Source organism: Buteo buteo, chromosome 8 (assembly GCF_964188355.1).
Source record: "Buteo buteo chromosome 8, bButBut1.hap1.1, whole genome shotgun sequence".
Lineage (NCBI taxonomy): Eukaryota > Metazoa > Chordata > Aves > Accipitriformes > Accipitridae > Buteo > Buteo buteo.
Genome location: NC_134178.1, coordinates 44009985 through 44037095, shown reverse-complemented (window position 1 = coordinate 44037095; position 27111 = coordinate 44009985). Strand labels below are relative to the sequence as shown.

Here is a 27111-nt window from a genome sequence, read left to right as displayed (position 1 = left end):
ATGTGATAAAGCTGTAGTGTCTGCATTGATTTATGAACAGTAATAAGTTTTCACATGATGATGACGTGAGAAGCAAGGGAGACACAGAATGATATAGAGTGGTAGATTCTTGACTTGATGCCATTTAGGAATCAAAAATAAAAAATCAAAACCAAAATAAGCCCAAAATGGTAGCTGTCACTTGGTAGCAGTTGGCTTGAGGAGGCTTTTGAAATATTTCTCTTTCACCGTGCACAGTTACTGTTTAAAGGGAAGTTTTCCATGGTGCATATTGGAAATCTTCCCTTAATATGAGACCTCACTTATATCTTAATCATGCCCTTCCTTCAACTTAGTAGTAAAAAGTTACTGGCTACCATGAAGCGGAATCAAGTCCTTAATGCAAGTGTAACTTGAACTCAGTATTGGCATGTTTTTGTCGGTGTCTACATACATGTCTTCCATGGCAGTAGGCTTGTGGGGGTTTTTTTTTGTTTGTTTGTTTGGGGTTTTTTTGAGCCATTCAGATATTCAGAAGTAGGAGGTGATTGCTGAAGACTGAAGCACGGACACAGAGATGCTAATGGTTTACAGTATCCCATCCCCACAGCAGAATTTGGTCTCACCTTAGATCAGTGGATTTTTTTTTGCACATACAGCTGTTTTTAATAAAAACTAGGGAGAATCTCTCATCCCTCTTCTTTTTTTTTTGTTGTTTGTTTGTTTGTATTGAATGTTTCATCCTTTTTTTAGTAGAATGTGATTGATTCAAAACTGATAGCAGTTAAGGTTTCTGGACAGCTCCCATTTCTGGCTTGCAGCTCTGCTAGATCTCAGAGGTTGGGATGCTATTTCACATACATTGGTTGTGAAATAAACTTGCTTAAGTGATGTTTCCAAAGGAAATCCCTAGTATCCCCGTGATTTCAGAGCAGGTGCTTTGAACCAAGTAGCAGTTTTGTGTCAGAAGTGTGCTTCTTACCAACTCCATGAATATTCGTGCTGGAAAAATTGCAATTTATTCGCTCAGCAGGAGCTTCAGTGTGGGCATTCTGCAACAAGATGCTGAGATAGATTTTGCTGGTGGTAACAATTCTTCATTGCATCTTTTTCACCAGACTGTGGGCAGGAGGCCTAATTCAAGTGAAGAGGGGAAGTACTGAAGATAGAGGAGCTTAGGATAGGGAAGAAGATCAGGACAATGATTCTACCTGGGACCAGAATGGGGAAATTGGATCCCCTTGTGGCGCCTGTCACAATGTAGTGCAGACAGGCTGGGTTTGGGCAATTCTTAACTGACACATGCCTTACTTTGCAACATTGTGATGTGCTTCTAACCTAAATTTGAATGTATCTGATAGTGCCTACAGCATTAGTCAAGCAATAGTTTATAAAACAATTGTTAAAGTAACTTTTTTCTCCCCTGTAGCACACATCTACTCTGAGGACGTGTTTGGCATCTTGGGAGAAAATTTTACTTTTCCAGTAAAAATAGACCAAAACATAGTGGAAATTATTTGGACAAAAAACAAGGATAAAGTGGCTGAATGGGAAGGGCAAACCAGCCCGATATATTTTACTTCTCTCCAGAACAGAAGCTTGCTTAACAAGGAGAATGGGCACTTGACTATATTTAACTTGGAAGACAATGATGCTGGCACATATGTGTTAGACTGCTTGACTTTTGGGGAAAGAAATTATGTCTTAACCTTCATACTTGCTGTGTTAGGTAAGTAGTGGAAGAACTGCATAAATAATTTACACCACTTTATTCACTTTAAGAAGTCTAGAAGGGGGATTGTTTATTTGTCAGGGAGGCAAACAGAAACAGAGGGGCGCTGTTCTTTGGGTCTGTTGTTAAGTTGCTTATGCACTTTAAATAAATTTTCAAAGGTGACATCTAATTTGTGTGTCCATCATTACCCACCTTGGAATGGCTTCTAGAATGTGTGTAGATGGCACACTGTGTACTTTCAGGTAGATAACCAAACTCTTCGAGCAAGCTGACCAAGTTATCCTAGGCAGTATGTATCTACTAAAGATGCTCCTGCAGGCATATTATACATGCTTGAATATCTGTGGCATCATTCTGTGCAGATCTATGCCGCTTCACTAGTAGTCTTTAGGAAATATATTTGACCAGTGTGTATATTAGTCCTATTGACAATGAACTATGAGGCACTGAAGAACCACAAACTGGGCCACTTTTAGAAATACATTTCTTTCTCTCACACATGCACACGTGCACACCTTACACATACACTTCTACCTCTACACTCTCCTGCTGCTCTTGTTGCTCCAGCCCTTGTCCTGTGCTAAAATTCAAGGCATGTGTAATCAAAGTAATACAGAATGTTTTCTCTCCTTTTAGCTCCTCCGTCAGAACCTGAAATAAGTTGCAACGTCAGTGGTAATGACATGGCGTTAAAATGTACAGCAGATTTCCCAAAGCCTCTGAATTACTCTTGGAAGTTCAGTAGCTTACCATTCACTCATCAGACCCAGGAAATTGTCATCCCTAAGAAGAATGTTCCTGCTTCTGAGAAAGCTGCATGTTTCATTAAAGTCTCTCAAACGAAAAAGAGCTCTGAAATCTCTTTGACTCAATGCTTTCCAGATAAAAAAAGTTAATGAATGGGTCAGGTTGTTTATGCAAGTCTGAGAGGCTAGGCTGGGAAGCAGCATGGACTTTGTCTGTAAGGTTTCTACTGACTTGTCAGGAAGTTGAATTTAAAGAGTAATAAGCATCAGAAGTCATTTGTCTGCTAAAAGTGTGTTTAAGGTTGCTGAAAGGTGTGAGTTTGACAGTTTGACCCCCCCGGAAAGATACTTTTTGCAGGGATCTTACCAGGATAAAGCCTTCTGCTGTGACTTGAAATGAGTAATAATAAAGAAGGAGACACACTTAGAAGATCTCTTCTGAACCTTTTGGCGTTGTGTAATTAATGCTAATGTTAGGCTGTTTGTACTACTTTCCAGGAACTGGAATGAAACTACTCAGTCACTTTAAGTGAGTCATCTAGCAGTCATTAGATGAAATAATTTCTCATCTAGCATGTGCATCAGTCAATGAGCATACGTCTTTTCCTCCTTCACAGGCAGATATAAAAAGGAGAAAAGAGAGTTTTCCCACTGTTTCTTATTGCTTTGGGACAGCCTCAGCTGAGCTTCAGGCTTGCTTGCTTTTTTTTTTTTTTTTTTTTTTTTAACATAGCATGAGAACTTGTTTGGAACCATCTGGTTTGTAGGATGTGTAAGGCAGTCCCTAACTGACAAAATTTCCCACTTCTCTGCAAAAGTAATTTTCATGGTTTACCAGTATAGAATTCTTCCTCCTTCATTGCAATTATGTGTTAGAGACTTGTTAGAACTGAGGCATGTGGTAGGTTGACCTTGGCTGGCTGCCAGGTGCTGACCAAAGCCGCTCTATCACTCCTCCTCCTCAATGGGACAGGGGGGAAGAAAATACAATAAAAGCCTCGTGGGTCGAGGTAAGGACAGGGAGATCACTCGTCACTTACCGTCACAGGCAAAACAGGTTTGACTTGACTTGGGGAACATTAATTTAATTTATTGTCAGTTAAAATCGGAGTAGGATAATGGGAAACAAGAACAAATATAAAACACCTTCCCCCCGCACTTTCTTTCTTCCCAGGCTCAAATTCACTCCTGATTTCTCTACCTCGTCCCCCCTAGCAGTGCAAGGGGATGGGGATTGGAGGTTGCAGTCAGTTCATTATGGATTATCTCTGCTGCTCCTTCTTCTTCATACTCTTCCCCTGCTCCAGTGTGGGGTCCCACCCATGGGAGACAGTCCTCTGTGAAATTCTCCAACATGGCTCCTTCCCATGGGCTGCGATTCTTCACGAACTGCTCCAGTGTGGGTCTTTTCCATGGGGTGCAGTCCTTCAGGAATGGACTGCTCCAGCCTGGGTCCCCCATGGGGTTGCAGGTTTTGCCAGAAAACCTGCTCCAGCATGGGCTCCTCTCTCCACGAGGTCAGAGGTCCTGCCAGGACCCTGCTCCAGCATGAGCTTTCCACAGGGTCACAGCCTCCTTCGGGCATCCCCCTGCTCCGGCGTGGGGTCCTCCTCCATGGGCTGCAGGTGGAGATCTGCTCCACCGAGGGCCTCCCTGGGCTGCAGGGGGACAGCCTGCCTCACCATGGTCTTCACTATGGGCTGCAGGAGAATCTCTGCTTTGGCACCTTGAGCGCCTCCTCCCCCTCCTTCACTGACCTTGGTGTCTGCAGAGTTGTTTTTCTCGCATATTCTCACTCCTCTCTCCCAGCTGCTGTTACGCAGTGTTTTTTACCCTTTCTTAAAGATGTTATTGCAGAGGCGCTACCAGTGTCACTGATGGGCTCAGCTTTGGTGACCAGTGGGTCTGTCTTGGAGCCGGCTGGAACTAGCCCCATCCAACATGGGGGCAGCTTCTGGCATCTTCTCATCGAAGCCACCCCTGCAGCCCCCTTGCTACCACAACCTTGCCATGCACACCCAATACAAGACATTTGCTGAAATTTCATTTGGCTGAGGTCTGGCTTGGCCTTTCATAGGCCAAAAAATGGAAAAGCCATTGCTTTTCAAGCGGTGATGTGCCTTTGCTGAATTAAGGTACTTGCCACATAACTTTCCTGGAGCTGGCTTAGGGTTTTGCTAGTAATCGACTCTGGTGCATTAATTTCTTGAGGTTACTTTTTTAAAAATGGATAGCTATAAAACATACTCAGGGTTGTATTTCTACTGAAGTAGTCTATCACACAGTTGCTTTTTCACTAACCAATCATTATTTACTTTTTTTTTTAAAGGGGACAGCTATGTCAAAAAACCAGAGGTGGTCTTATTGCAGCTTTCACTCTCTTTATTCCAGTTGTAGGAGTACTAGGATTCCTATACAGAAGAGGTATGTATACCATTACCTAATTGAGCTTGATATGCTTCAAGATTATGCTGATCTGAGGTTCTGTAGCATGTATGAAAGTTTCTGATCTACTACTCGTGAATACAGTAGCAGAAACAAGGACCACTTAGGCAAAGGCTAATGGATTTGAAGGAACTTTCTTGCACTTGGACACTGGGCTCTGTGTACTGGGAAACGCTGTAGTTTGTATTTGCATGTTTCTCCCTGAGACTGTTTCATTTACTGTGTGTATCTATGGCTTCTCCCATTCCTACCTGAGAGTGCTTTCACTGCCTTTTTTGAGAGCATCATGAAGATGCTATCAAGGTCAGATTTCCTGTTGCTCTTACCAGGGTTGTTGAATACCCGAGTCTAATCTGAGAACTCAGTGTGCTCAACTGATAGGTAGGGACTTCTGTGCCTCCTGTCAGCCTGTATTGCCATCATTTTGGAGTTCTAGATTTGTTTCTTGGTTCATCCCTACACTGAATTTGAGTATCTTTTTTTTGTAAATCTGACAACTTATTCAGAAATGGCAGTTGTAGGCTGTCATTGTGTATCTTTTGCTGCCACCTTTTTAGGTTAATATGTCAGATTGTTTGAAAGAGTCCCAACCAGGAATACGTTGCCTCATCCTAAGAGTGCTCTATGTGGAAAATTTCTGTTGGTTTCCAGGTGGGGTCAATACTTGTGGGTGGCTGCAGGGTGATCTCCTGTCTGGGAAGGACTGATTGATGGTATTCTGGAGGGAGGCTCTGATCAGACCATACATAGATGTATATTGCATGTGGACCTTTCCTGATCATTTTCCATTTAGTTTCTGTTGGCATGGAATCATAAAATAAACTAGGTGGGAAGGAATCTCTGGAGGTTTCATTCAACTTGCTGCTCAAAGCAGGACCAACTTCAAAGCTAGATCAGGTTGCTCAGAGCCTTGTCCAGTCAAACTTTGAATAACTCTAAGGATGGAAATTCCTCAGCTTCTTTCAGCACGTGTTCAAGTGCTGAATCACCCTTCTGGGGAAGGATATTTTCCTTATTTCTCTTAGAGTTTTGCCTTTTGCAACTTGCAGCCATTGCCTCCTGTCTTTTTGTTCTGTACTTCTGAGAGGAGTTTCCTTTGTTTTCTATGTAAATTAGTTGTAGACTGTAATTAGCCATTCCCCTAGCTGCCTTTTTCTTCAGGTTGAACAAACCCAATTCTCTCAGCACCTCCTTGCATGTCTCCTGCCCTCTAAACATCTTGGCGGACACTTGCTGGAGTAGCTTCAGAATGTCAGTGTTTTTTCATGAATTGGGAGCCTAAAACTAGACACAGTACTCCACATGTGGTGTCACAAATACTGAATAAAGGGGAAGAATTATTTCTGTCGATGGGCTGACTATGCTTCTTTAAGTCAAGTATTCAGTTGCATGTCCTCAGTTAATTTTTTCTAATTTGTGGGGGATGGTGTGTGTGCGGAATGGATGGAGGCTGTCAACTAGTTTCCAAAAGCACAAAACTTTATTTCTGAGTAATTTCTCCAGGTATTCTGTTTGTTTTGGTGCAGGTAGACTTAAACTTGGAACAGGAAGAGCTACTCTGAATAACAGTCTGCTGCATGGCTCAGGTAAGAAAGCTAGAATGTCACAACGTGTGGAATTCAGACTATTGCTTTAATTTGGTCTAGGTTTCTAAATTTTTTACTCTGTAGCAGTATAGTCTTTCATTTGAGAGGTAAAGGAGTAAGTTTTGTTTCAGGCCTTAGTTATTTTACAGAGTGTAGTTGTTTTTTCCACATCGTTGCAGGCCTGTCTTCTCCTTGTAACTGTCAAGATGAGGGAAGGAGACAGTCAGTGGAGGAACTTCTTACCTCTCCATTAGTTACCAGTCTGCTTCCCACCCGTTATTTCTTTACGTGATGCCCTTCTGCAGGCAGTACAGATTCTCAGCGTTGTCTGCATTCCTGTCGTCCTGTCCAGATCTGCACTTGTGCTTCTGCTATCCATTCTAATCCTGCATTGTTTTCCTGGGGTGTGGGTTTTTGTTTTTTGTTTTTCATTTTGGGTTTTTTTGTTTGTCTGTTTTACTGCTTTAATTTTGTCGTGGTTTAACCCCAGCCAGCAACTAAGCACCACGCAGCCGCTCGCTCACTCCCCCCCCATCCAGTGGGATGGGGGAGAAAATCAGGAAAAGAAGTAAAACTCCTGGGTTGAGATAAGAACGGTTTAATAGAACAGAAAAGAAGAAACTAATAATGATAACGATAACACTAATAAAATGACAACAGTAGTAATAAAAGGATTGAAATGTACAAATGACGCGCAGGGCAATTGCTCACCACCCGCCGACTGACACCCAGCCAGTCCCCGAGCGGCGAATCCCTGCCCCCCCCTTCCCAGTTCCTAAACTAGATGGGACGTCACATGGTATGGAATACACTGTTGGCCAGTTTGGGTCAGGTGCCCTGGCTGGGCATGAGAAGCTGAAAAATCCTTGACTATAGTCTAAACACTACTGAGCAACAACTGAAAACGTCAGCGTTATCAACATTCTTTACATACTGAACTCAAAACATAGCACTGTACCAGCTACTAGGAAGACAGTTAACTCTATCCCAGCTGAAACCAGGACAAATTTCCAGCAAGATTGTTCAATTCTCTGGCTTCTGGGTCTGTGTGTTGGGGTCTGGGAATCACTCTATACAGTGAGCAGCTAAGGAAGGGGACAACTCCTTTAGTCTGTGCTCCTTTCACAAGGGTGAATGAGGCTAACGTGTTTCAGCTTTAACAGGTATGCATCTTGTTGCCAGGACCACTGTGGTCTGTTCTTACAAACCAAACTAAATCAGCCCCTAGGCAGTCAAGCAGATTAGGGAGAACAGGGGAAGACTCTTAAAAACTACTTTATTGTGAAGGTCACCAGACCAAATACTGTTTTGGTGGGGAATGGCCAAAGCTCCTGCCATCAGCTAATGAGCTCAGTGCCCTGTTGGAGTGTTCTGATGTTGAACTAATGTCGCGCCATGCGGGATACTCAGTCTGGTATCTTAGATGACCTGCTGGAGTTAGCATAAAGCTGGAGCAGGATGTTTCTTGAATTGCAAACCACTATGTCACCTTTGCAGGGACTTTCTGTATGTTTAATTCAATTTCTTAAGTTGTTCTTTAATTTCTGATGTTTCTTAATGTTTTTATGGGTTTGGAGGTTATAAAACATGGTTCTTGGTTATGGGCCTGGAAGAGATGCCACAGGTAGGGAGACAGTCCTATGAAAGCAGGGTTTGGGGTTTTTTTCTCCCTTTCTACCCGCCATGCCCCAGCATATCAAAGCCTTACAAGCTTTTTAGCCTGACTTTGGATAAAGAACTTCATTTTTCTTCTGATATTTTCATACATTTGTTAAAGCTGTAGTTCTAGCCCATGGTTCAGAGATCGCTGAATTCCAGAGACTACGGATGGATTTGAAGGTAATAAAAGGAGAAGGATGGGAAGAAAATAAAAAGAACAAAAACCTCCTCCTTTTGGTACTGCACTTAAATTTACTTTAGAATGGCCCACGTTTCTATTAGAGTTTCTTAAATGTCTGCAAAGAGAAGGGGTTTAAAGTCACAGTGTTAGTGCAACACATAGGTGAAGTAAAAAAAGGAGATGTCGATTCTCTTCTCAGCTGTCTCTGGCTTTTTATGGCAAATCTCTCCAGCTTTATCTCCTTAAGTAAACCCACTTCAGAAGTATTTTGTAAAGCTGTAAGCATAAGTATACATAATGTTGGTTACGGTCTGGGACCTTAAGTGGTTGCTGGAGGGAAGTTGAAGTTGAAATTAATTGTGAGTTCTTCAATAAAGTGTCATAACATACTAGTTATCAGGAGTATCTGCTAAAAGTGTTGTAATTAAACTGTCACTTTAAGGCTGAGTTGCATATTTTGCAGACTATTGTGCTACCTCCATACACATTTCTAAAAAGAATTTCTGTTTGCTTGCAGCTACATCTTCACAAGCTGTTGATTGTGAGAATGGAAAGTCTGAAGCAGGTAACAAGTGAGATGGTGCCCTAAAACAGAGGAACATGAAGGGAGGAATTAATTTTGCCCGTGGCCTTTCACAGTCCAAAACTTACTAGCATGTTCTTAGTGCGGAGTTTACCATTCCTCTGTTGGTATAGAAAGACCTATTGCCTTAGGAACAGTAAAAGTTGATGGGTAGATCACTAGATGAGAAGTCAAAAAGACCTGGATCCTTCTGTTTGTTGAACAGTATGTAACGATTGCAGAGGAGAAGGTGTGCTGCTGAGCTCCGGACAGCACAGAGCAATGACATATGCTGGTGTGGGGAAGAAGCGATGGAATGTGCTCCTGAGGGACTGTAGCTCTTCTCTGATCTCTTTTCAGATGAAGAATTGAACAAGGAGAACAGTGCCCTGAAAGACAAGCAGACAGTTAACAGGGGTGTAAATCAGGAAGGTAAGTGCCTGTTCTGTGGAGCAGTCAGTGCTAATGACCCAGTGGGAAAACTGGCCAGGATCCCTTGGAGTTGAAGACTTGGAGCAACTTCTGTGTAATGCTTCTCAGTGGAGGTATTGGGGGGGGATTGTGCCATGAATCCTGAACACCTGTTCTCTGTGCAGGAGTTTCAGGAGCAGAGTAAACCAGCTTTCAGGCTGTAGTTAAGGGTAGAGCAAGTCTTGTGGTTTTACTACCCTTGGAAATAACCCCAGCAGAGCATACGGACTTGAAGGATGTGTGTTTTGGAGATCATTTGGTTTAAAAAAAAAAATAAATTCCCGGTTAGAGTGAGATGAGAATACTAGTCAAGTAGGAGTCCCTGCTGAAGTGCTGGCTTCTGGTCAACGCTGCCTGTTGGGAGATCTCTGCAAGGGGGCCTCCAGTCCCCCAGTGTGTTTATATGAAGCACTTAAGTGAGGAGGAAGAGTCGATGTGACCAAGAGGAAGCTTTGCCAAGAGGAAGCATGGTTTGGAGAGATTGCTGCTCTGTGAAATGGAGTCAGGCTGTCCTTCATTGTCTCTGGTGGAAGACGGTACTTTTTGTGCATGTGTGTCTGTCTTAAATCTCCCTGACATCTGCTGGAAAGGCAATGCAACAATTCAAGCAGTCAGAAAGATTTCTGGGCAGTGTCAGGGACAACTTCTTCACACAGACTACCAGATGCTCCAGCAAGGACTTGTGTGGCTGTATCTGCTGCTCACTGACAGGGGAGGACTGGATGGGGCTGTGGTCACAAATGCTGCCTTGGCTGTAGTGCCCAAGAATCAGCTCCAGATCCTGAGAGGAGTGAGGAAGGTAAGCATCAGAGTACAGGCCCTGCACTTTCAGAGAGCAAATTTCCGCTTATTCAGGAAGATGGTAGGCAGGATCTCACGGGAGACAATTCTGAAGAGCAAAGGAGCTCAAGAGAGCCATCAGGCCTCTAAGGAGGACTTTCTCCCAGCACGAGCACAGGCCATCCCCATAGTCAAGAAAACAGGCAGGCAAATCAGGAGATCAGCTTGGCTAAGAAGGCTGGCTCTGTCAGGAGCTCCAGTGCAAAAATAGCTTATATTAGATGTGGAGGCAGGGGCAGGCAGGCTACAATGGAGGAATTTAGGAACACTGCCAGGACTGATAAGGATGGTGTCAGGAAAGCCAAGGCTCAGGGAGGCGTGAAACCATTGTGGGATGACAAGGACAATGAGAGCAGCTTCTGCTGCTAGGTTATCTGTGAAAGAATAAATGAGGAAAACGTGGGCATGTTGCTGAACAGGGGATTGATTTAGTGATATCTGATGCTGATGAAGTATAGGCTGGATGAGCAGACGGTGAGGTGGACTGAAAACTGGCTGAATGGCTGAGATCAGAGGGTTGTGATCACTGGTATGAATGCTAGTTGGAGGCCAGTATCTAGTGTTGTACCCCAGGGGTCAATACTGGGTCCAGTCCTCTTGAACGTCTTCATTAATGATCTGAATGATGGGGCAGAGTATGCCTTCAGCAAGTTTGCTGATGATACAAAACTGTGAGGAATGGCTGACACACTAAAGGGATGTGGGGATGTGTTGCCATCCAGAGGGACCTCGACAGGCTGGAGAGCCGTGCTGGCACAAATGTCATGCAGGTCAACAAAAGGAAATGCAAAATCCTGCACCTGGGGAGGAATAACCCTATGTGCTGGTATATGCTGGGGGCCAATCAGCCTGAAAGGCAGCTTTTCAGTGAAGGACCTGGGGGTCCTGGAGGACAAGAAGATGAGCATGAGCCAACAATGTGCCCTTGCAGCAAAGAAGGGTATCAGTATCCTGGGTTGCATTAGAAGGAATGTTGCCAGCAGTGTGAGGGAGGTGATCCTTCTCCTCTACTCAGCACTGGTGAAGGCTGCACCTGGAGTCCTGTTCTGGGCTCCTCAGTACAAGGAGGATATGGAGCTACTGGAGAGAATCCAGCAAAGGCCATGAGGATGATTAAGGGACTGGTCGTGGTCCTCCTGGGCAGCCTGCTGTAGTTGAGCCTGCTTGAGCAGGGGCATAGGACAAGATGACTTCTAAGGTTCCCTTCCAACCTCAACCACTGTGTGATTTTGTGATATTATCTCTCATACAAGGAAACTCTGAGAGAGCTGGAACTGTTCAGCCTGGAGAAGAGGGGACTCAAGGGGGGGTCTTGTCAATGTGTATAAATACCTGATGGGAACAAAGGAAGAAGAGGGAACCAGGCTCGTCTCAGTGGTTGCCCAGTGACAGGACAAGCGGCAGTGGACACCATCTAAAACATAGGAGGATCCATCTGAACATCAGGAAATGCTTTTTTGCTGCCAGGGTGACTGAGCTCTGGAACACATTGCCCAGAGAGGCTGTAGAGTCTCCATCCTTGGAGATATTCAAAAGCTGTCTGGACATGATCCTGTGCAGCCTTCTCTAGGTTCATCTGCTTGAGTGGAGGGGTTGGATAAGATGACTTCCAGAGGCTCCTTCCAGTGTCAACCATCATCTGATTCTCTGATACCAGATATAGATAAGGCTGAGATACCGAGTGCTACCTTTGCCTCCATTTTTGACAGTCTCTGTGGCGTTTTTACCTAGAGGTAGGTTCAAGAAGGAGAGGATCTGCTAGTAATGGAAGAGGGTCGGATCAGGGATTTCTGGAGAAACCTTAGCCCAAACTAGTCCATGGGATCTGATACAAGGGTTGCTATAAGAGCTGGCAGATGTCATGTTGGGGAAGATCTGTGACAACTGGAAGAAGGGAAATGTTGCAGCTATCTTCCAAAAAGGCTAACAGGTCCATCTGTAGAACTGCAGGTCAGTCAGGCTCACTTTCATCCCTGGGAGAATCATGGGGCAAGTCTTCCTGGAACATTTTTTTGGTCACAGAAGAAAGATGGTGACTGGGAATAAGTGTAATTTGCAGTTGACCAAGTTGACAAGCTTTTTTTGATGAAACTACTAGATCTGCAGATCAGGGGAGAGCAATGGATGTCATATACCTTGACCGTAGCAAGGCTTTTTATGCAGTGTCCCTCAGCATTCTTGGAGTCCTAAGCTGGGATGCCCTAGTATGGGTGAATGTCCGTCTACGTGGGTAGAAAACTTGCTAGACTGTCAAGCCTGCAGGTAGTGGTTAATGGGTTGTACTCCACATGGATGCCAGTGGCAAGTGGAGTACTGCAGAGGTCTTTTTTTTTTTGGTGACCTGGACAAGGGAGAGAAAACAGTGTCACTGAGTTTATAGATGACAGCAAAATGTGGAGTGCAGTCAAATCAGTGTGAGAGCAGGACTGTCATTTGGAGGGAACTGGAGGGGTAGAGGCCTGCGTGAACCTCGTGAAATTCTGCAGGGGCTGTGCAGGGTCCTGCACTTGTGCAAGCTGGGCCCTGACTGGCAGGGGAGCAGCTCTGCTGAGAGGTACCTGGGAGTCCTTATGGATAGGACACTATGAGTCAACAGTGCTCCCTGCCAGCAAAGGTGGCTGATAGCATCCTAGGCTGTTTTAAGGTGTGCTTAAGCCAGTGGATTGAGCAAGTGGTTATTTTCTGTTACTTGGCACTTGTTAAATGACATGTAGAGTATTACATCTAGCTTGTGGCCCACCACCCAGTGCTGGAAAAGTGCTGATAAATTTGAGCAAGTTCAGCAGAACGCCACCAATGTGGTCAGGGACTGGAGCACATTTCCTCTGAGGAGGAGGCTGAAGAAACTGGACTTGTTCAATCCCAGAGAAGAACAGGCTTTTGTTCAATCCCAGAGAAGAACAGGCTTTCAGGGTACCTAACAGCAGCTGCCAATATCTATAGGGATATTGATAAGAAGGCTGAGCCAGGATGTTTACTGAGGTGTATTAGCATGATATCAAGGTGATGGTCCTAAATTGAAGCAGGGGAGATTCTGTGTGGCTATGAGGAAAAAGATTTCTGTCTTTAAGCATAACTAATCACTAGGATGGGCTGCATGGAATCATCATGGAGTTTCTACCCTTGGAGGTTTTTAAGACCTGACTGGAGAAAGTCCTGAGCAAACTGTCTAGAACTGAATGTTGTCCTTTCCTTGAGGAGGGTGTTGGGTTAGATACCTCCTGGGCTCCCTTGCCAAGTGAACCTGAGTCATTCTGTGTGTCTTATGAATTGTAGTTGGTGACTCATCTCTAAGCAGGTTACTGATACCACTGTGAAGTTAAGCAGTGAGATACACTCCAGAGCACTGTAGCTCTCCTGTGACTTCTTTCAGAAGCCTCTGCTGTGCAGATCAGCACCCTGACATCTGAGTCTGCAGTTAACCATGGTGTAACTGAGGGAGGTGAGTGCCTGTTCTGTGGTGGGGAGCTGTCCTGGGGGAAAGGTGATGGCTTTCTGGTGTTAGCTGATGATGTTGGCAACATGTGGAGTTGTAGCTAGTAACTCACTCTTAAGCAATAGCCAGTAACTTGAATCTGGGCAAGACAGGGGACTGTGGTTGTCTTCTGATCTCTCTTCAGACACCTTTAAGGAGGAGAACAGCAGCTTACTGGCCAAGCATGCAGGTGACCATGGTGTAGATGAAGGAGGTGAGTGCCTATGCTGTGGAGAGGTCTTTGTTCGTTGTGACTTTTGGCTAACATTTCTTGATGTGAAGTTACGGGCGGCACCATGGGTGCTGAGTACCATCTGTGCTTGGCTTTTGCAGGGTGTGGGAAGGGGTCATGAGGCCAGTGTGGAGTCAGGTATGGAGGAGATAGGGGAGGTGTTGTATGATGGCCCCATGGAGGTGGGGGATGTTGGTCAGGGCTATTATTGATGCCAAACAAATGGCCCAGCTCTCAGTCAGATTACTCTTGATTCATCTGGGCCAGAGAGGGGGCGTGTTGTAAGCTCCAGGACTGTCTGAGTATTGCCTGTTTTCCTTGCAGAAGTGACCCAGGATGCGGAAGGTGGAAATGGGGAGCACCTGAGCAACTCTCCCAGCTTCAGTAAAGAAGGTATGTGAGGGTGAAGCAAGTTCCCCGTGTCTTGGGAGAGTGTGCAGACTAGCATGGAGGCTGGGAGTTGTAGTGCTGGGCCAGGCTGTGTATGACCCTGACCCTTTTGCTCAAGTAGAAAATAGAGTGGGAATTATTAGGAGGAAAGGGGCGTGTGTGTGGTGCGTACATGTGTGTGTGATGTATGCTAGGGAATCGGATGTTTGTGATGGAAGTTTTCAGAAGATTGATTTAGCCAGCTTAAAACTGTAGGATTAAAGTTTACTAACATTCATTAATAACACACCTCTTGCTCATGCTTGCACTTTTACTTTATTTCATGCCTTAACAAGTGATAAAAGCTTGTAGTGGTTGAGGTGTCAGTAAGGCAGTATGTTTTTGTGTCAGTAGATTTCTGAACTGCAGTTCTACCCTGTTAATTATGAATGCTGTTGAACATCCTATCAAAGTAGAGAGATACTGTGTAACACTGAAGTTGTTTTTTTTTATTGCTTAGGTGCGCAGCTGCGTTTTCTTTGGTCACTAAGAATGGAGAGTTTACTTAATTTGTGTTTTTCTTGTGGTTTGTTGTTTTTTAAACCTACATGGACATGGTGGGAAAGCTCTTCTCAGTAAACAGACCAGTGGGCCTGAGGGCTGACACATGGAATGAGAAATCTGATTATTACCCTGTATGGGAGAATAGTTGATCAACACTACATCTTATGGTTATTAGTGAAATCCAGGCTGCAAAGATACAATGTTTTGCAACAATTGTTTCATATTCCATTAATTAGTTAGAACCTTTACACAGTCATCAGTTCTGTACGCTGCATTTACTATGAGGGCATAGCAGGCCTCCATTTACGTGTCTCCAAAGCTGTTTTGCCCTCTCAGTCTATTTTCTATGGTATGTGTGCAGACCAGTGCATCTGTGAGGTCACACAGCTGCTTCTCAGAGTACATCAACATGGAGAATATCAAAACTCGGATTAGTCCTGTCCCAAATCTGGTAACAGAAGAATATAAGGGCTATCCTTTAATAAACTGCACAGGCAAAGGCTTACATTGGTCTGTCATCCATCCAGACCAAAATACTGTTTCTGTAGAATTTTTCTAGAGTAGAGGAAGCCTATGGAATGGTACCTGGTTTCACTCTGGTTACTAATTAATTTCACACAGTGATTCGCAAGAAGTGTTAAAGGTCAAAGGTTTGGAGCTGAGTTTATTGACTTTTAGTTTATAGTGAAAAGTCTTACTGAGGCATCTAAATGTGGCAAAGAACACAGAATGGCCACACCCTTGCCAAGAGAGCAATTACTACACTCTTAAGTTTGGCTTCCAAAGCACGTGGTAGTATTGCAGAAAACCCTGCTGAACTTATCTGTAGAAAAATCCAAAGTTCCTATCTGTGTAACAGGAAGGTTCCAGGCAGAATAGTTGAAGCTGTAGCATAGTGCTAGATCTCAAAGTCTCTGGTCTTCATGACAGCCAGGTGGTGGAGGCAGAAGTAATTTCCGTGACCTAGCAGATTCAGTGGTAGCATGGAGAAGTGAAATCAGCTGTCATCAATAATTGTAACTTTCTCAATTCCCAAGGAATATAGTTGAAGTGCACAACCTGTTTAGAAAGAATTTCACTGGAGTTGTGTAAGAGTTTCAGAAGTAAGACTGTAGCTAAATATGTAATAAAACTTTCTCATTGCTGGTGTGTCTGCAAAGCTTACACAGACTAAGATGATACTGAGAACCGTTGCTGAACTTTGAATCCATCTAATGACAGCAATCAACTTATCTGGGTTTGAGAGACTTGCTGTAATTTACTGTAGTTCAAGCATGCTTTACTCTGACTCTAGGGAGCATTATCTTTTCTGTGGATGGGTGAAAATTGTTCCATGTCGACTGTAACTTGTGGGATGGTTTGAGCTAATCTGGCCACTCACTAACACTGAAAGTGGAGGTCTTTCTCTTTGGACCAGCTCTGATGTTCATCACACCCCTCTGTGAGCCAGTTTAACTACCTCATGTTAGCAGGAAACTGACCCAGCAGAAAAATCTGGGTGGTCTTCTGCTGGACTAAAAGGTTAAATCTGATTACTAAGGGCTTTGATAAGTACTGGGCTGACATACTGGAGGAGATGGGGTGCTGGTCAGCGGTGGATTCAAAGAGAGAAGGAAAGGCAGGAGACAGGGAAAAGGGCTGGAGGGGGCTGTTGCAGTGATAGCAGGACAGGCTGAGATATGCATATGAAATATGTGTTGCATGAAGCTGTTACTTTCTCACACCGTAAAGCTTTGCTGCGCTTTCAGCATGCTGTAGAACAGCTGTAGTTTAACTGAGAATGAGTCTGGTGGTACAGGGCATGAGCTGGTTTCCCAGAGCTGAAGCCTTTGACAGTACTGGCTGTTCTACATAGAACATAGCTAATTTAAAAGTACTTGACAAATAAAACATCTGTGTTCAAGGAGTTCTGGACGATGCTCTTAGTCATACGGTTTAGTTTCAGGTAGTCCTGAGAGGAGCAGGGATTTGGACTCGATGATCCTTATAGGTCCCTTCCAACTTGAGATATTCTGTGATTCTATGAAAGGTTTTGTTTTCAAATTTATTAACTGAGTCACCAGAAACTTCTTGGTTTGAAATTTTTTGTCTGACTTAAATGTTTAAAAAGAAAATTTGTAGTATAAGCCAGTGTATATCAAAGCATTTTTGTTTGGTAAGAAAAGAAGTTTGCAGATTGATGGAAAACAATTTTCTTTTCCTCAAAAGAAAAGGAAAAATGTTGTTTTGTCTGTCATATAGCCTTTAGTTAAGTGCTGTAAATATGGGCATTTCATACTGGTTTCTGCTTTTTGTGTTGTAGATCAGTGTTCTCCAAACTTTTTTGATTGTGCACCACATCAGTAAAATATTTTGAACATACGCACCCAATTTATGTATATTTATTTATAAATTATATGCATGTGCTAATATACTCGTTATTACGTACGTTATAAAATATGCACAAAAATAGAAATTAAAAAAGGGTGAGATAGGGATGATGTAAACAGCATTTTTAATGGTGCAAAAATGTTTTCTTCCTGTACTGCAATGGATTGCCTTGCACATACCCCACTTTGGAGACCACTGATGCAGATAATCCATTTAAAGATTCTCAAAATGCACAGGAATGTGTAAGCTGGTGGCACCTTACCGCTGCAGAGTTTACTGTTCTGCCAGGTTTGATTCTTTTATTGAATTACCAGCCAAGCAATCACATTCAGATATTTGCTGAAGACAATGTGGAAAAGAGGGAGGGGGGCGGGAAGTCTCCGAATGTGAGAAAACACGGATGAGTGAAACAGTGGGAAGGAGTTAGGACTGAGTATAAGAAACTGGGATGACTCTGTGATGCAGATGAAAACTGCCAGTGAAACTGTCATGAAACAAGGAAACAGACTTAAAACAGGGCTGTATAGCTGGGGAGGAAGCTGTGGTAATTTGTAATAAACTGAGTCAGATCCTGTTGGTTGCCAAGGAGTAATACTGGCAATCAAATGAAGTAAGTTAGTGTACGATTCATGGCCTACATGACATGCTGCTTTGCAAGGGTTACTTACTTGGCTAAACTGTGCTCCTATGTCATGCTTAAGGGTTTAGCGTCTGAAATAGTTATGTAGTTACATCATGTCAAGACATCAGATATAGCTGTGCTTTCCTTGGTGCTGTTTGCAAGCTGTGTGCGGACAGAACTTTTTGAATGTTGTGGGGAGTGTGAAACCTGATGCCTATCGCCATAGCTCTAAAATGAGAGGAGAACTCTAATTTCCTATTCAGGTCCTCTCACTGCATAGACACAAGCAAACCGCCAGCTGGCTTCTCAATCATGTTCTTGAGTCTTGTCATCAAGCTGGTGTAAGTCAGCCATAGGCAAAGCAGTAAACCTGCTTGGATTTTAAGAATACAAATCATAAAAATACTTCAGGCCTATCCAGGAATCTTGTGAGAACCAGACTAGGGACATCTTTCTCATTGTCTACAGAGATGAGTACCATGTGTCACCATATGCTGCTCTCCTAGACTGCCTCGGCGTCTTATCCTAGGTTGGAGTGATGCTGAGCTAGAGACTAGTGAAAGGGAGCGGCAGTGCTATCAAAATAGGAGCAAAGACTGAATGACACAGTGTCCTGTTGGTTCACCTTACGCTGTTGCTCTGTGTGCACCAAGATGGAAACACTGATGTAAGTGGACCTTGTGTATGCTTTATTGGAAATCAGCCTGGTTACAGGTTAATGCATGTTGCATGCAGTGAGTTAAGTTGTGCACATAATCTTGAACTTGATGGGTTCTAACTTCCTGCACTGTAACTTCCCTTTGCCTTCAGTTTCCTTGCTTGTCAAATAAAAGCTCTGTCTGCAATCCTCAAAAGAGAAAACTCCAAAAGTACCTGGCATTACTGTGCGGGAGAAATAGCAGCAGCATGACATGCATGTATGGTGCACAGCTGATACTAACATTATAGACTTGAACCTTTGCATGAAAGTGGTATCTTTGCCTAGTTATATGATCTAAAGTCGTGGAGTCAGAACAGCCTCACTGGTTACCAGCTGCTTAGCCGGTGGCTGGCAGTAAGTGATAAATGTTCTTAACCTGCTCCAGTTGCAGAAGAATGTGTCTAGTCATAAACAGATAATTTGGGTAAAATGGCTAGTGGCTATCATATACCACAGGCTGCATAGCTGCTGTAATTGGATTGTTTTGGATCATGTGACAATGTCTTAATTCATCTTCACACTTTATTAGTATTTAAAGCCTGTAGTATTCTTGTATAACTAGTTCAATTTCTAGAAGAGAAGACATAATAATTTGTGTGCTTTTCTTTTGCTTTTGCTTCAGATCTTAAATCATAAGCAAACAATGGAAGAGAAGTGGTAGAATTCAACGGCGAAGGAGATGCTATCTTTTCTCTTGGAGAAATGCTATCTTTTCTCTTGGAGGTTTTCCACGAGCACTGAAGTCATCCATGAAGAAGTACTTTGAAGACTAGATGAGCTGTTTCCAGTGCCTATTCTTCTTTTCTCAGAAGGGAAATGGGTCGAATAATGGACAAAATCTTTGGTATTGTTTTGTATCTGGTTTTAGCAAACAATGTTGTACTTACACAAATTGCAGGTCTTTTTTATAAATGATATTTGGAAATTAACAAAGTCATATCCATTGACGTGAATGTGGATAAATCAAAACTTAACCAGCTTTCTGTGCAATTTTGGATCAGTATGTTTTTACAGTCAGAAGAAAGACAGCTCATCCTTCAGCCATTCCAGATGGATGGAAGTTTGCATTTGCTAGTCTCAGTCCTCCAGCTGGAACTCAATGCTCCAGACAAATGTTCTCCAAGATAGCTATCTCCTGGAGTTGGTAGAACACTGCTGCTAGGTACCCTCCCAAAGCCTACTCTTCTCCAGGCTTGAACAAGTACAGTGCCTTCAGCTTTTCCTCACAGTGCAAGTGCTCTGACCATCTTGGTAGCCCTCCACTGAACTTGCTCCAATTTTATTGATGCCTGTCTTCTTGAAGGAGTCCAAAATTGGATGCAGTATTCTAAATGTGTTCTAATGTGTGCTGAGTAGAGAGGGATAATCACTACCCTCAACCTACTGGCTAAGCTCCTGTTAATACAGCCCAGGATGCTGTTAGCCACCTTTGCTGCCAGGGGACACTGCTGGCTCGCATTTGGCTTGCTGCTTACTGAGATCCCCCTGCTTCTTTTCAGCAGAACTGCTCCCGTCAGCCAGACCCTGGCTTGTATCATTGCAAGTGGTTCCTCTCTCCCAGAGCTTTGCATTTGTCCTTTTTTAATTTTAACCTGTCTAGGTCTCTCTGACAGCCCAGCCCTTTAGCATGTTGACTGATTCTCCCCAGTTTGGTGTCATCTGCAAACTTGACAAGACTGCACTTTATCCCCTCCTCCAGACCACTGATGGAGATGTTAAATGGGACCAGTTCCTGCACAGACCCTTGTAGTACTCTACTTGTCTCAGCCATCCAGGAAGAGTACGACCTGTTAGCCACTACCATCTAAGCCCAATTATCCAACCAGTTCTTTACCATAGAATCATAGAACAGGTTGGAAGGGACCTTTAAAAATTATCTAGTCCAATGGCCCCTGCTGTGGGCAAGGACAACTTTCACTAGATCAGGTTGCTCAAAGCCCGGTCCAGCCTGACCTTGAACACTGCTGATGATGGGGGATCCCCAGCTTCTCTGGGCAACCAGTGTCTCACCACTCTCATCGTAGAAAATGTTGTCCTTATGTCCAACCTAAATCTATCCTCTTTCAGTTTTAAACTGTTGCCCCTTGTTCTGTCACTACAGGCCTTGGTAAAAAGTCTTTCTCTGTCTTTCTTATAAGCCCCCTCTAGGTATTAAAAGGCTGCAATAAGGTCTCCCTGAAGCCACCTGTTCTCCAGGCTGAACAACCCCAACTCTCAGCCTTTCTTCACAGGAGAGGTGTTCCATCCCTCTGATCATCTTCATGGCTCTCCTCTAGATCCACTCTAACAGGTCCATGTCTTTCTTGTGGTGGGGACAATACTTCAGGTGGAGTCTCACAATAGCAGAGTCAGGGGAGATAATTGCCTCCCTTGACCTGCTGGCCATGCTTCTTTTGATGCAGCCCGGGATACAATTGGGTTTCTGGGCTGCAAGGGCACATTGCCAGCTCATATCTAATTTTTTGTCCACTGGTATATCCAAGTCCTTTTCCACAGGGCTGCTCTCAATCTATTCATCCCTCACCTGGCATTGATATTGGGGATTGTCCTGACCGACAAGCAAGACCTTGCACTTGGTCTTGTTGAACTTCATAAGTTACACGTGGGCTCGCTTTTCAAGCCTGTCAAGGTCCTTCTGGATGGCATCCCTTCCCTCAAGTGTATCAACAGCACCACTCAGTTTGGTGTCATCTGCAAACTTGCTGAGGGTGCACTCAATCCCACTATCTATGCCATTGATGAAGATATTAAATAATATTGCTCCCAGTGCAGACCCTTGAGGGACACTACTCGTTACTGGTTTCCACTTGGACATTGAGCCATCAACTGTAATTCCTGGGACATGACCATCCAGCCAATTCCTTATCCATCCAACAGTCTGTGTAGTTTGCCCATTCAAGCCATAATGTTCTAACTTGGATACAGAAATACTGTGGGAGATGGGTCAAAAGCCTTGCTAAAGACAAGGTATAAAAATACTACTTTCCACTCATCCATAAATCTAGTTGTTTTATCATTATAGAAGGCAGTTGGGTTGATTAGGCATGATTTACCCTTAGTTAAATGTATGCTCTTTCCAACTATTTTCTCCTTCATGAGCCCAGAAATGTGTCTTAAGTGGTCATGCTGCATGATTCTCCCAGGGATGACAGTGAGACTGACCAGCCTGTAGATCTCCAGGTTGACCTTTTGGTGCTTTTTTAAAACGGATGAACCTTTTCTAGTTTTTCTAGTCAGGGACTTCCTCAATCTCCATGACTTTTTAAAGGTTACCTGCACTCACAGTGACATCAGCCAGCTCTCATAGCACACTTGAATACATCTGATCAAGTCCTGTGGACTGGTGTGGATCAAGTTTTCTCAAGTAATCCCTGACTTCTGGTAGTTTTTCTTCAGCCCTTTGACTAAGCACAGAGCCTGTGAGACCTTGTTAATGAAGACTGAGGCAAGGAACACGTCAAGGAACTAAGCCTTCGCTGTCTGATATTCTTAACCCGCTCCCCCAATTGAGGAATGGGCCTGTATTTTCCTCCTTTAATCCTTTACAGTTAAAGTAGCAGCAGATGCAGCTCTGGTTGCTCTTGATGTCCTTTGCAAGTCTAAGTATAGCTGAGCCTTGGCTTTCCTGACACCATCCTTATCAGCCCTGGCAGTGTTCCTAAATTCCTCCATTGTAGCCTGCCTGCCCCTGCCTCCACATCTAATATAAGCTATTTTTGCACTGGAGCTCCTGACAGAGCCAGCCTTCTTAGCCAAGCTGATCTCCTGATTTGCCTGCCTGTTTTCTTGACTATGGGGATGGCCTGTGCTCGTGCTGGGAGAAAGTCCTCCTTAGAGGCCTGATGGCTCTCTTGAGCTCCTTTGCTCTTCAGAATTGTCTCCCGTGAGATCCTGCCTACCATCTTCCTGAATAAGCGGAAATTTGCTCTCTGAAAGTGCAGGGCCTGTACTCTGATGCTTACCTTCCTCACTCCTCTCAGGACCTGGAGCTGATTCTTGGGCACTACAGCCAAGGCAGCCATTTGTGACCACAGCCCCATCCAGTCCTCCCCTGTCAGTGAGCAGCAGATACAGCCACACAAGTCCTTGCTGGAGCATCTGGTAGTCTGTGTGAAGAAGTTGTCCCTGACACTGCCCAGAAATCTTCCTGACTGCTTGAATTGTTGCATTGCTTTTCCAGGAGATGTCAGAAGTTCTCTCCTAAGTGCCAGAGTCTGTGAGTCGGAGACTTCCTCGAGCTGTTTGGAGAAGCCTTCACCTCCTTCCTTACCCTGATCTGGTGGTGCTATAGCATGCTCCAGCCATGTTGGTTATCCTTACGTCCTTACTAGCCTTTCCTGGGATCATGACCCACAAGCTCTCAGCCAGCCTGTCACCTGCTCTGGATCAGAGCTCCATACATTCAACCCACTCTGTCACAGAGAGGGCAGCCTCTCTTCTACCTCCATGACTTTCCTGCAGAGTTTCTACACATCCACTCCAGTGCTTCAGTCGTGCAAGCTGGCTTGCCATGTCTGTTATTCCAACAATGTTGTACTTCTGGGAACTCACGGAGAACTGTAATTCTTCCTGCTTGCTTTCCATGCTGCATGCATTTGTGCATGTACTTTCATGCCTCCTCCTGCCAATGTTTTTTTGGGGGGGTTTTTTTGGTTGTGGTTTTTTTTTTTTTGCTTCTGAGGTCTATTTTGTTCCTGTCACCCTGTACCCTTTACTTTGGAACCCTATCCACTACTACTTAACTGTGGGTTGTGATCTCCCTTCCCATCATTCCTACTTCAGAGCTTTCCTCATGAGGTTGGCTAGCCTGTTGTCAAAGATTTTACATTAGACAGCTCTGTAGGACATTTAAGCTACTCCTGTGTGGCTTTTCTGGTAGTGAAACCTAACTAAAGTTTCTAACAGTATGAGAAAGATCACAGGTAACTTATGTCCTGTTGTAGGAAGTACAGACCTTACAGAAGACTTGAGATCTTCCCTTATTGTTATACATACCATTTAGATGTTTACTTCCACTCACACAATTTCTTCTGTGCTTTGTAGCTGCACTGCAAGAGTGTTCAACAGGATCTTTCGTTAGAGCTAGACCACCTTACGTCTACTGCTGTCTGTAAATATTTGGTCCTAATTTATTAAAAAAACTTTTTCATATGTAAAAAAGCTTTGCCATATCTTTTTTGTAGTATATACCTACACTTTATATATAATCTTGAAAGTCATTAAACAATACCCAAAATAATCTTTAACCCAAAGTGATTTATTTTATGTATGTATTTTTAAGTCACAGCTCCTTAGCAAAGTGTCCTCCATTGCATCTTCAACAGGTTTATCAGGATGATGCTGTCTACTTCTTAGTAACTTTTTAACAAGTTTCCACACAAAGATGTCCTTTGTCATGTACTGTGGTAAGGGTAAACCTGTAGCTTCTTTTCCTGCTTGGACAAAGGCTTGCTTTCTGTTCTTGATATAAGAAATAATGGTCAAAAAAATCATTGTTTGGCGGAACTGGCTGAAATTGCTCCCAGAAACTATACCAGTTCATCTAATACACTGCATTCATCCTGTGCAATTTAATACTGAACAGCAAGCAAAAGTCTCACATAGAGTGTGGTTTTGAAAATTCCTTGACACCTGATACTGACTTTGTTTCCAAAGCAAGAAGCAACAGTCTTCAAATACAGTAAGCAGTTGTGGTTAATTAACAACAGTTGCTGGAAGTCTTCAGCATAATTCGTGGAATTTTGGAGCTTTATCAGAAGTAGAAAAACCCATGTATATGGCAGGCTGATGAAACACCAAGAACTACAGGCTCTATGGTGTCTTGCTGCTTGCTTTCACCCACTCGCTTTGCAAAGTGTCTGCTGTGCATGAGAAACTTCTACCCACTGGTAGAAGTATAGACTTTGCAGTTTTCAAAGCAAGAGTGAAGCTCAGGGCTTTTTTTATCGGTATTGTTGTTTTCTTTGGTTTATTATGATGGGTAGATTTTTTTTTTTTTTCTGTAGGGATGTGAAGCCAGACATTTGGGAAAATAAATTGGCCTGACTTCCTGCAAGTTTTGGTGACAGCACTTGCAGTGCCGTTCCCCATGTCCCTCTCTCCAAATGTCTCCTGTGCAATAACTAAAAAAGAATAAACATTTTTTTCGTGAAAAATTTGTGTTCAATCTTATTTTGCAGTGAATGCAAAAATAGGCAGTTTTCAATAGCAAAGAGTAGAAGCTTACTTGAGATGCACAGTTACTTCTGGCTTGTGTACAACTTGAGTCCAGGAGATGCAGATTGTATTCCAGGAAGCGAGCCTGCCCTCCGACACCCTGAAGTCCCAGCTCATGTTGATGTTGAGACCTGATTGTTGCTAATAACAGAAACTCGCAGTGAGTACAAGCTGCTGTTAAGTACTTGTGCTCACAGGACACATCCCCATTGATTCCTTGGTCCTGACTCCTTTTCTTTGTATTAGCTTTATCCTACGGAAGCAGTGTCTGCGGGAAATCCTGCTCCTCGTTTATTCCAGAATAAATGAGATCAGAGCTCAAGTGCTAGTGTAGAACTGATTTGATGGATTTTGGGCATCAAACTCAAACCACAGTTGTCAAGACAGCTTTGTGTTGGGCTGACATCCACAAGCAAGCTTTCAGTTGTTTGCAAACACCCTGTCCTGGATCTAGCTGTGCTGGTTGAAAAGTTACACCATCCTCACTTTATCATTGGCTGTGCAACTGTTGGGAACAGTCTCTAATAGACTACAGTGTGAAAGCAGTTGTGTGAGTTGAAAGAGCCTTCGCTGATGCGCAAGAGCTAACTTCATATGGAGCTCCACAGGCATCGTTGTGAGAACTGACCTCCAGGAGCAGGACTGCAGCAAAAGGCAGGGACAGCAGGAATGCCAACAGGCAACACAGTTGTCTTTTGAGCAGACTTGTGTCTATGCCTTAAAACCAGGCGCTGATAACACCTGGCAGACTGCAAGGAGGTGATGCACACCTTATGTGGCACGCTGCTACTGGAACACAAGTTTGCAATGCTCTTTAAGCAGTAGCAGGTTAATATACTAACACCCAAAGCAGCAACGGGGAGGTGAGCTTGGGTGCTCTTGCTATCTCTAGGTGCAGTTTGGGCTGTGGCATAGGTACAAGGATGTGAAACGTTTCTATAGACCCTAATGAGCACGTGAACAAAATTCTGAGGAGCTTTGCTGTAGGGTTGTCCTCAAGGAGACTCTCCTCTTTAAAAGGTGGTGAGTACAGTTGGCCATGGGGTACCATGTGAGCCACTGTTTCTTAACTAGTGCAGTCATGGGAGAAATCAGTGTATCCTATGCCCAAGGATATATCTAAGTTCCTACTTTGCCAAGTTTTATATGACTCAAATATAAAACTTGGGTCAAAACTTGGGTATAACGGAGCTTCTGCTTCATCCCTGTTGGATATCTGAGGACGGGCCTGTAAGTCCCCAAACTTGCCAATTTTTTCTAGCAGTTAAGAGAGAGAAACTGTGCCTCTCTACTTAGAAAAATTCATTCCTAGCCTTATAAATCTCAAGTTTCCCATTTAGACTGTGTTTTCCTCTTCTGTCATATCCTGTTGTGCTTGTTTGCCATTCCTCTTCATTGGGGGATTCCGTGCTCTTTGAGTATGAATTTTTGATCTTTCTTTGGTTCCTGGGGGAGAGCGAGGAGAAGAGAGTGGAGAGGTGGACCAGGAAGATGGACCAGAGGGGAAATGAGCAATGAATGGTAGGTGGAGGTAAGTGCAAATAAGGTCCAGAAATTCTGTGTACAGTACTGCAAAACAGGCTGAGTTTTAGGGGTCCAAGGGTAAATTCATCCCAGAATGATCCCTTGAAGTGCTTGCCTTGTGCTGCAATAGTCTGTCTTGCAGTCCTGGCAAGAGAAGAGCCATGCCTTTCCATTGATATCAGCATTTCCCCGCTAGTTCTGGTTGAGAGTTACATATTCAGAAGTTTCAGTTCCAGTTGCAAGTTCTCAGTTTTAAGTGAATGTTAAGCTAACCTAAATAATTTAACTAATCAAGGAAAGTCCTTGGTGGTGATGATGTCTGTCACTCAAGCCAGAGGACTGCCCTGGTGAGACAACGTTTGAAAAAAAGGCGAGAAGCTTTAGGTGCCAGAGTGGCAGCCTGAAGCTCCGTGTGTCCGGGTGCTGTTGCTCTGCTGGGGCAGGACTTGCTCTGGGGCAGGACCCGGCAGTGTAGGGGATTATTCCCAAGTTCCCTCTGCTGTGTGGAGAGGGAGGTTTTCTAAGAGTGGCCATTGATTTGGAGGGAGAGAAAAAGGCTCCTGAAGATGAATCGCCTGTGGATTAGCTGTTTTGCATTAAGAGCTGTAGGAGGCAGGTTGCTGCCCACTTACTCAAAGTGCATTTGGTGAGGGGGGGGGTGGCTTACCCTGTGGGATGGTTTGTTGCAGGTGTTTTCAAGGGCTAGTATTTCTTTTTTTTTTTTTTTTTCTAGAGGAATTAGAAATTGATGAAGACATGCAACGTTTTCTGTTCTCTTTAGAACATCAGAAAGAGGGGCCTGGACCTGTGGGGGAAATGATCTCAGCAGTAGCAT

The 27111-nt window shown here is 43.9% G+C and overlaps 1 protein-coding gene across 2 annotated transcripts in view; it reads left to right on the top strand.

Moving 5' to 3' along the window:
* The window catches only part of CD58 (CD58 molecule), a 43915-nt gene extending 19065 nt beyond the window's left edge, over positions 1-24850 (top strand). The window contains exons 2-10 of one of the 2 annotated variants that reach the window (XM_075034388.1): positions 1409-1708; positions 4852-4884; positions 6432-6491; positions 8849-8896; positions 9254-9325; positions 13578-13646; positions 13825-13893; positions 14236-14304; positions 19159-24850. In XM_075034388.1, the coding sequence (XP_074890489.1) occupies positions 1409-1708; positions 4852-4884; positions 6432-6491; positions 8849-8896; positions 9254-9325; positions 13578-13646; positions 13825-13893; positions 14236-14304; positions 19159-19172 (734 nt within the window). In that variant the 3' untranslated portion in view covers positions 19173-24850. Of the gene's footprint in view, positions 1-1408; positions 1709-4851; positions 4885-6431; positions 6492-8848; positions 8897-9253; positions 9326-13577; positions 13647-13824; positions 13894-14235; positions 14305-18304; positions 18504-19158 lie in introns of both variants that reach the window. The other variant, XR_012651375.1, reaches the window with a different exon arrangement.
* Positions 24851-27111: the final 2261 nt, after the last annotated feature.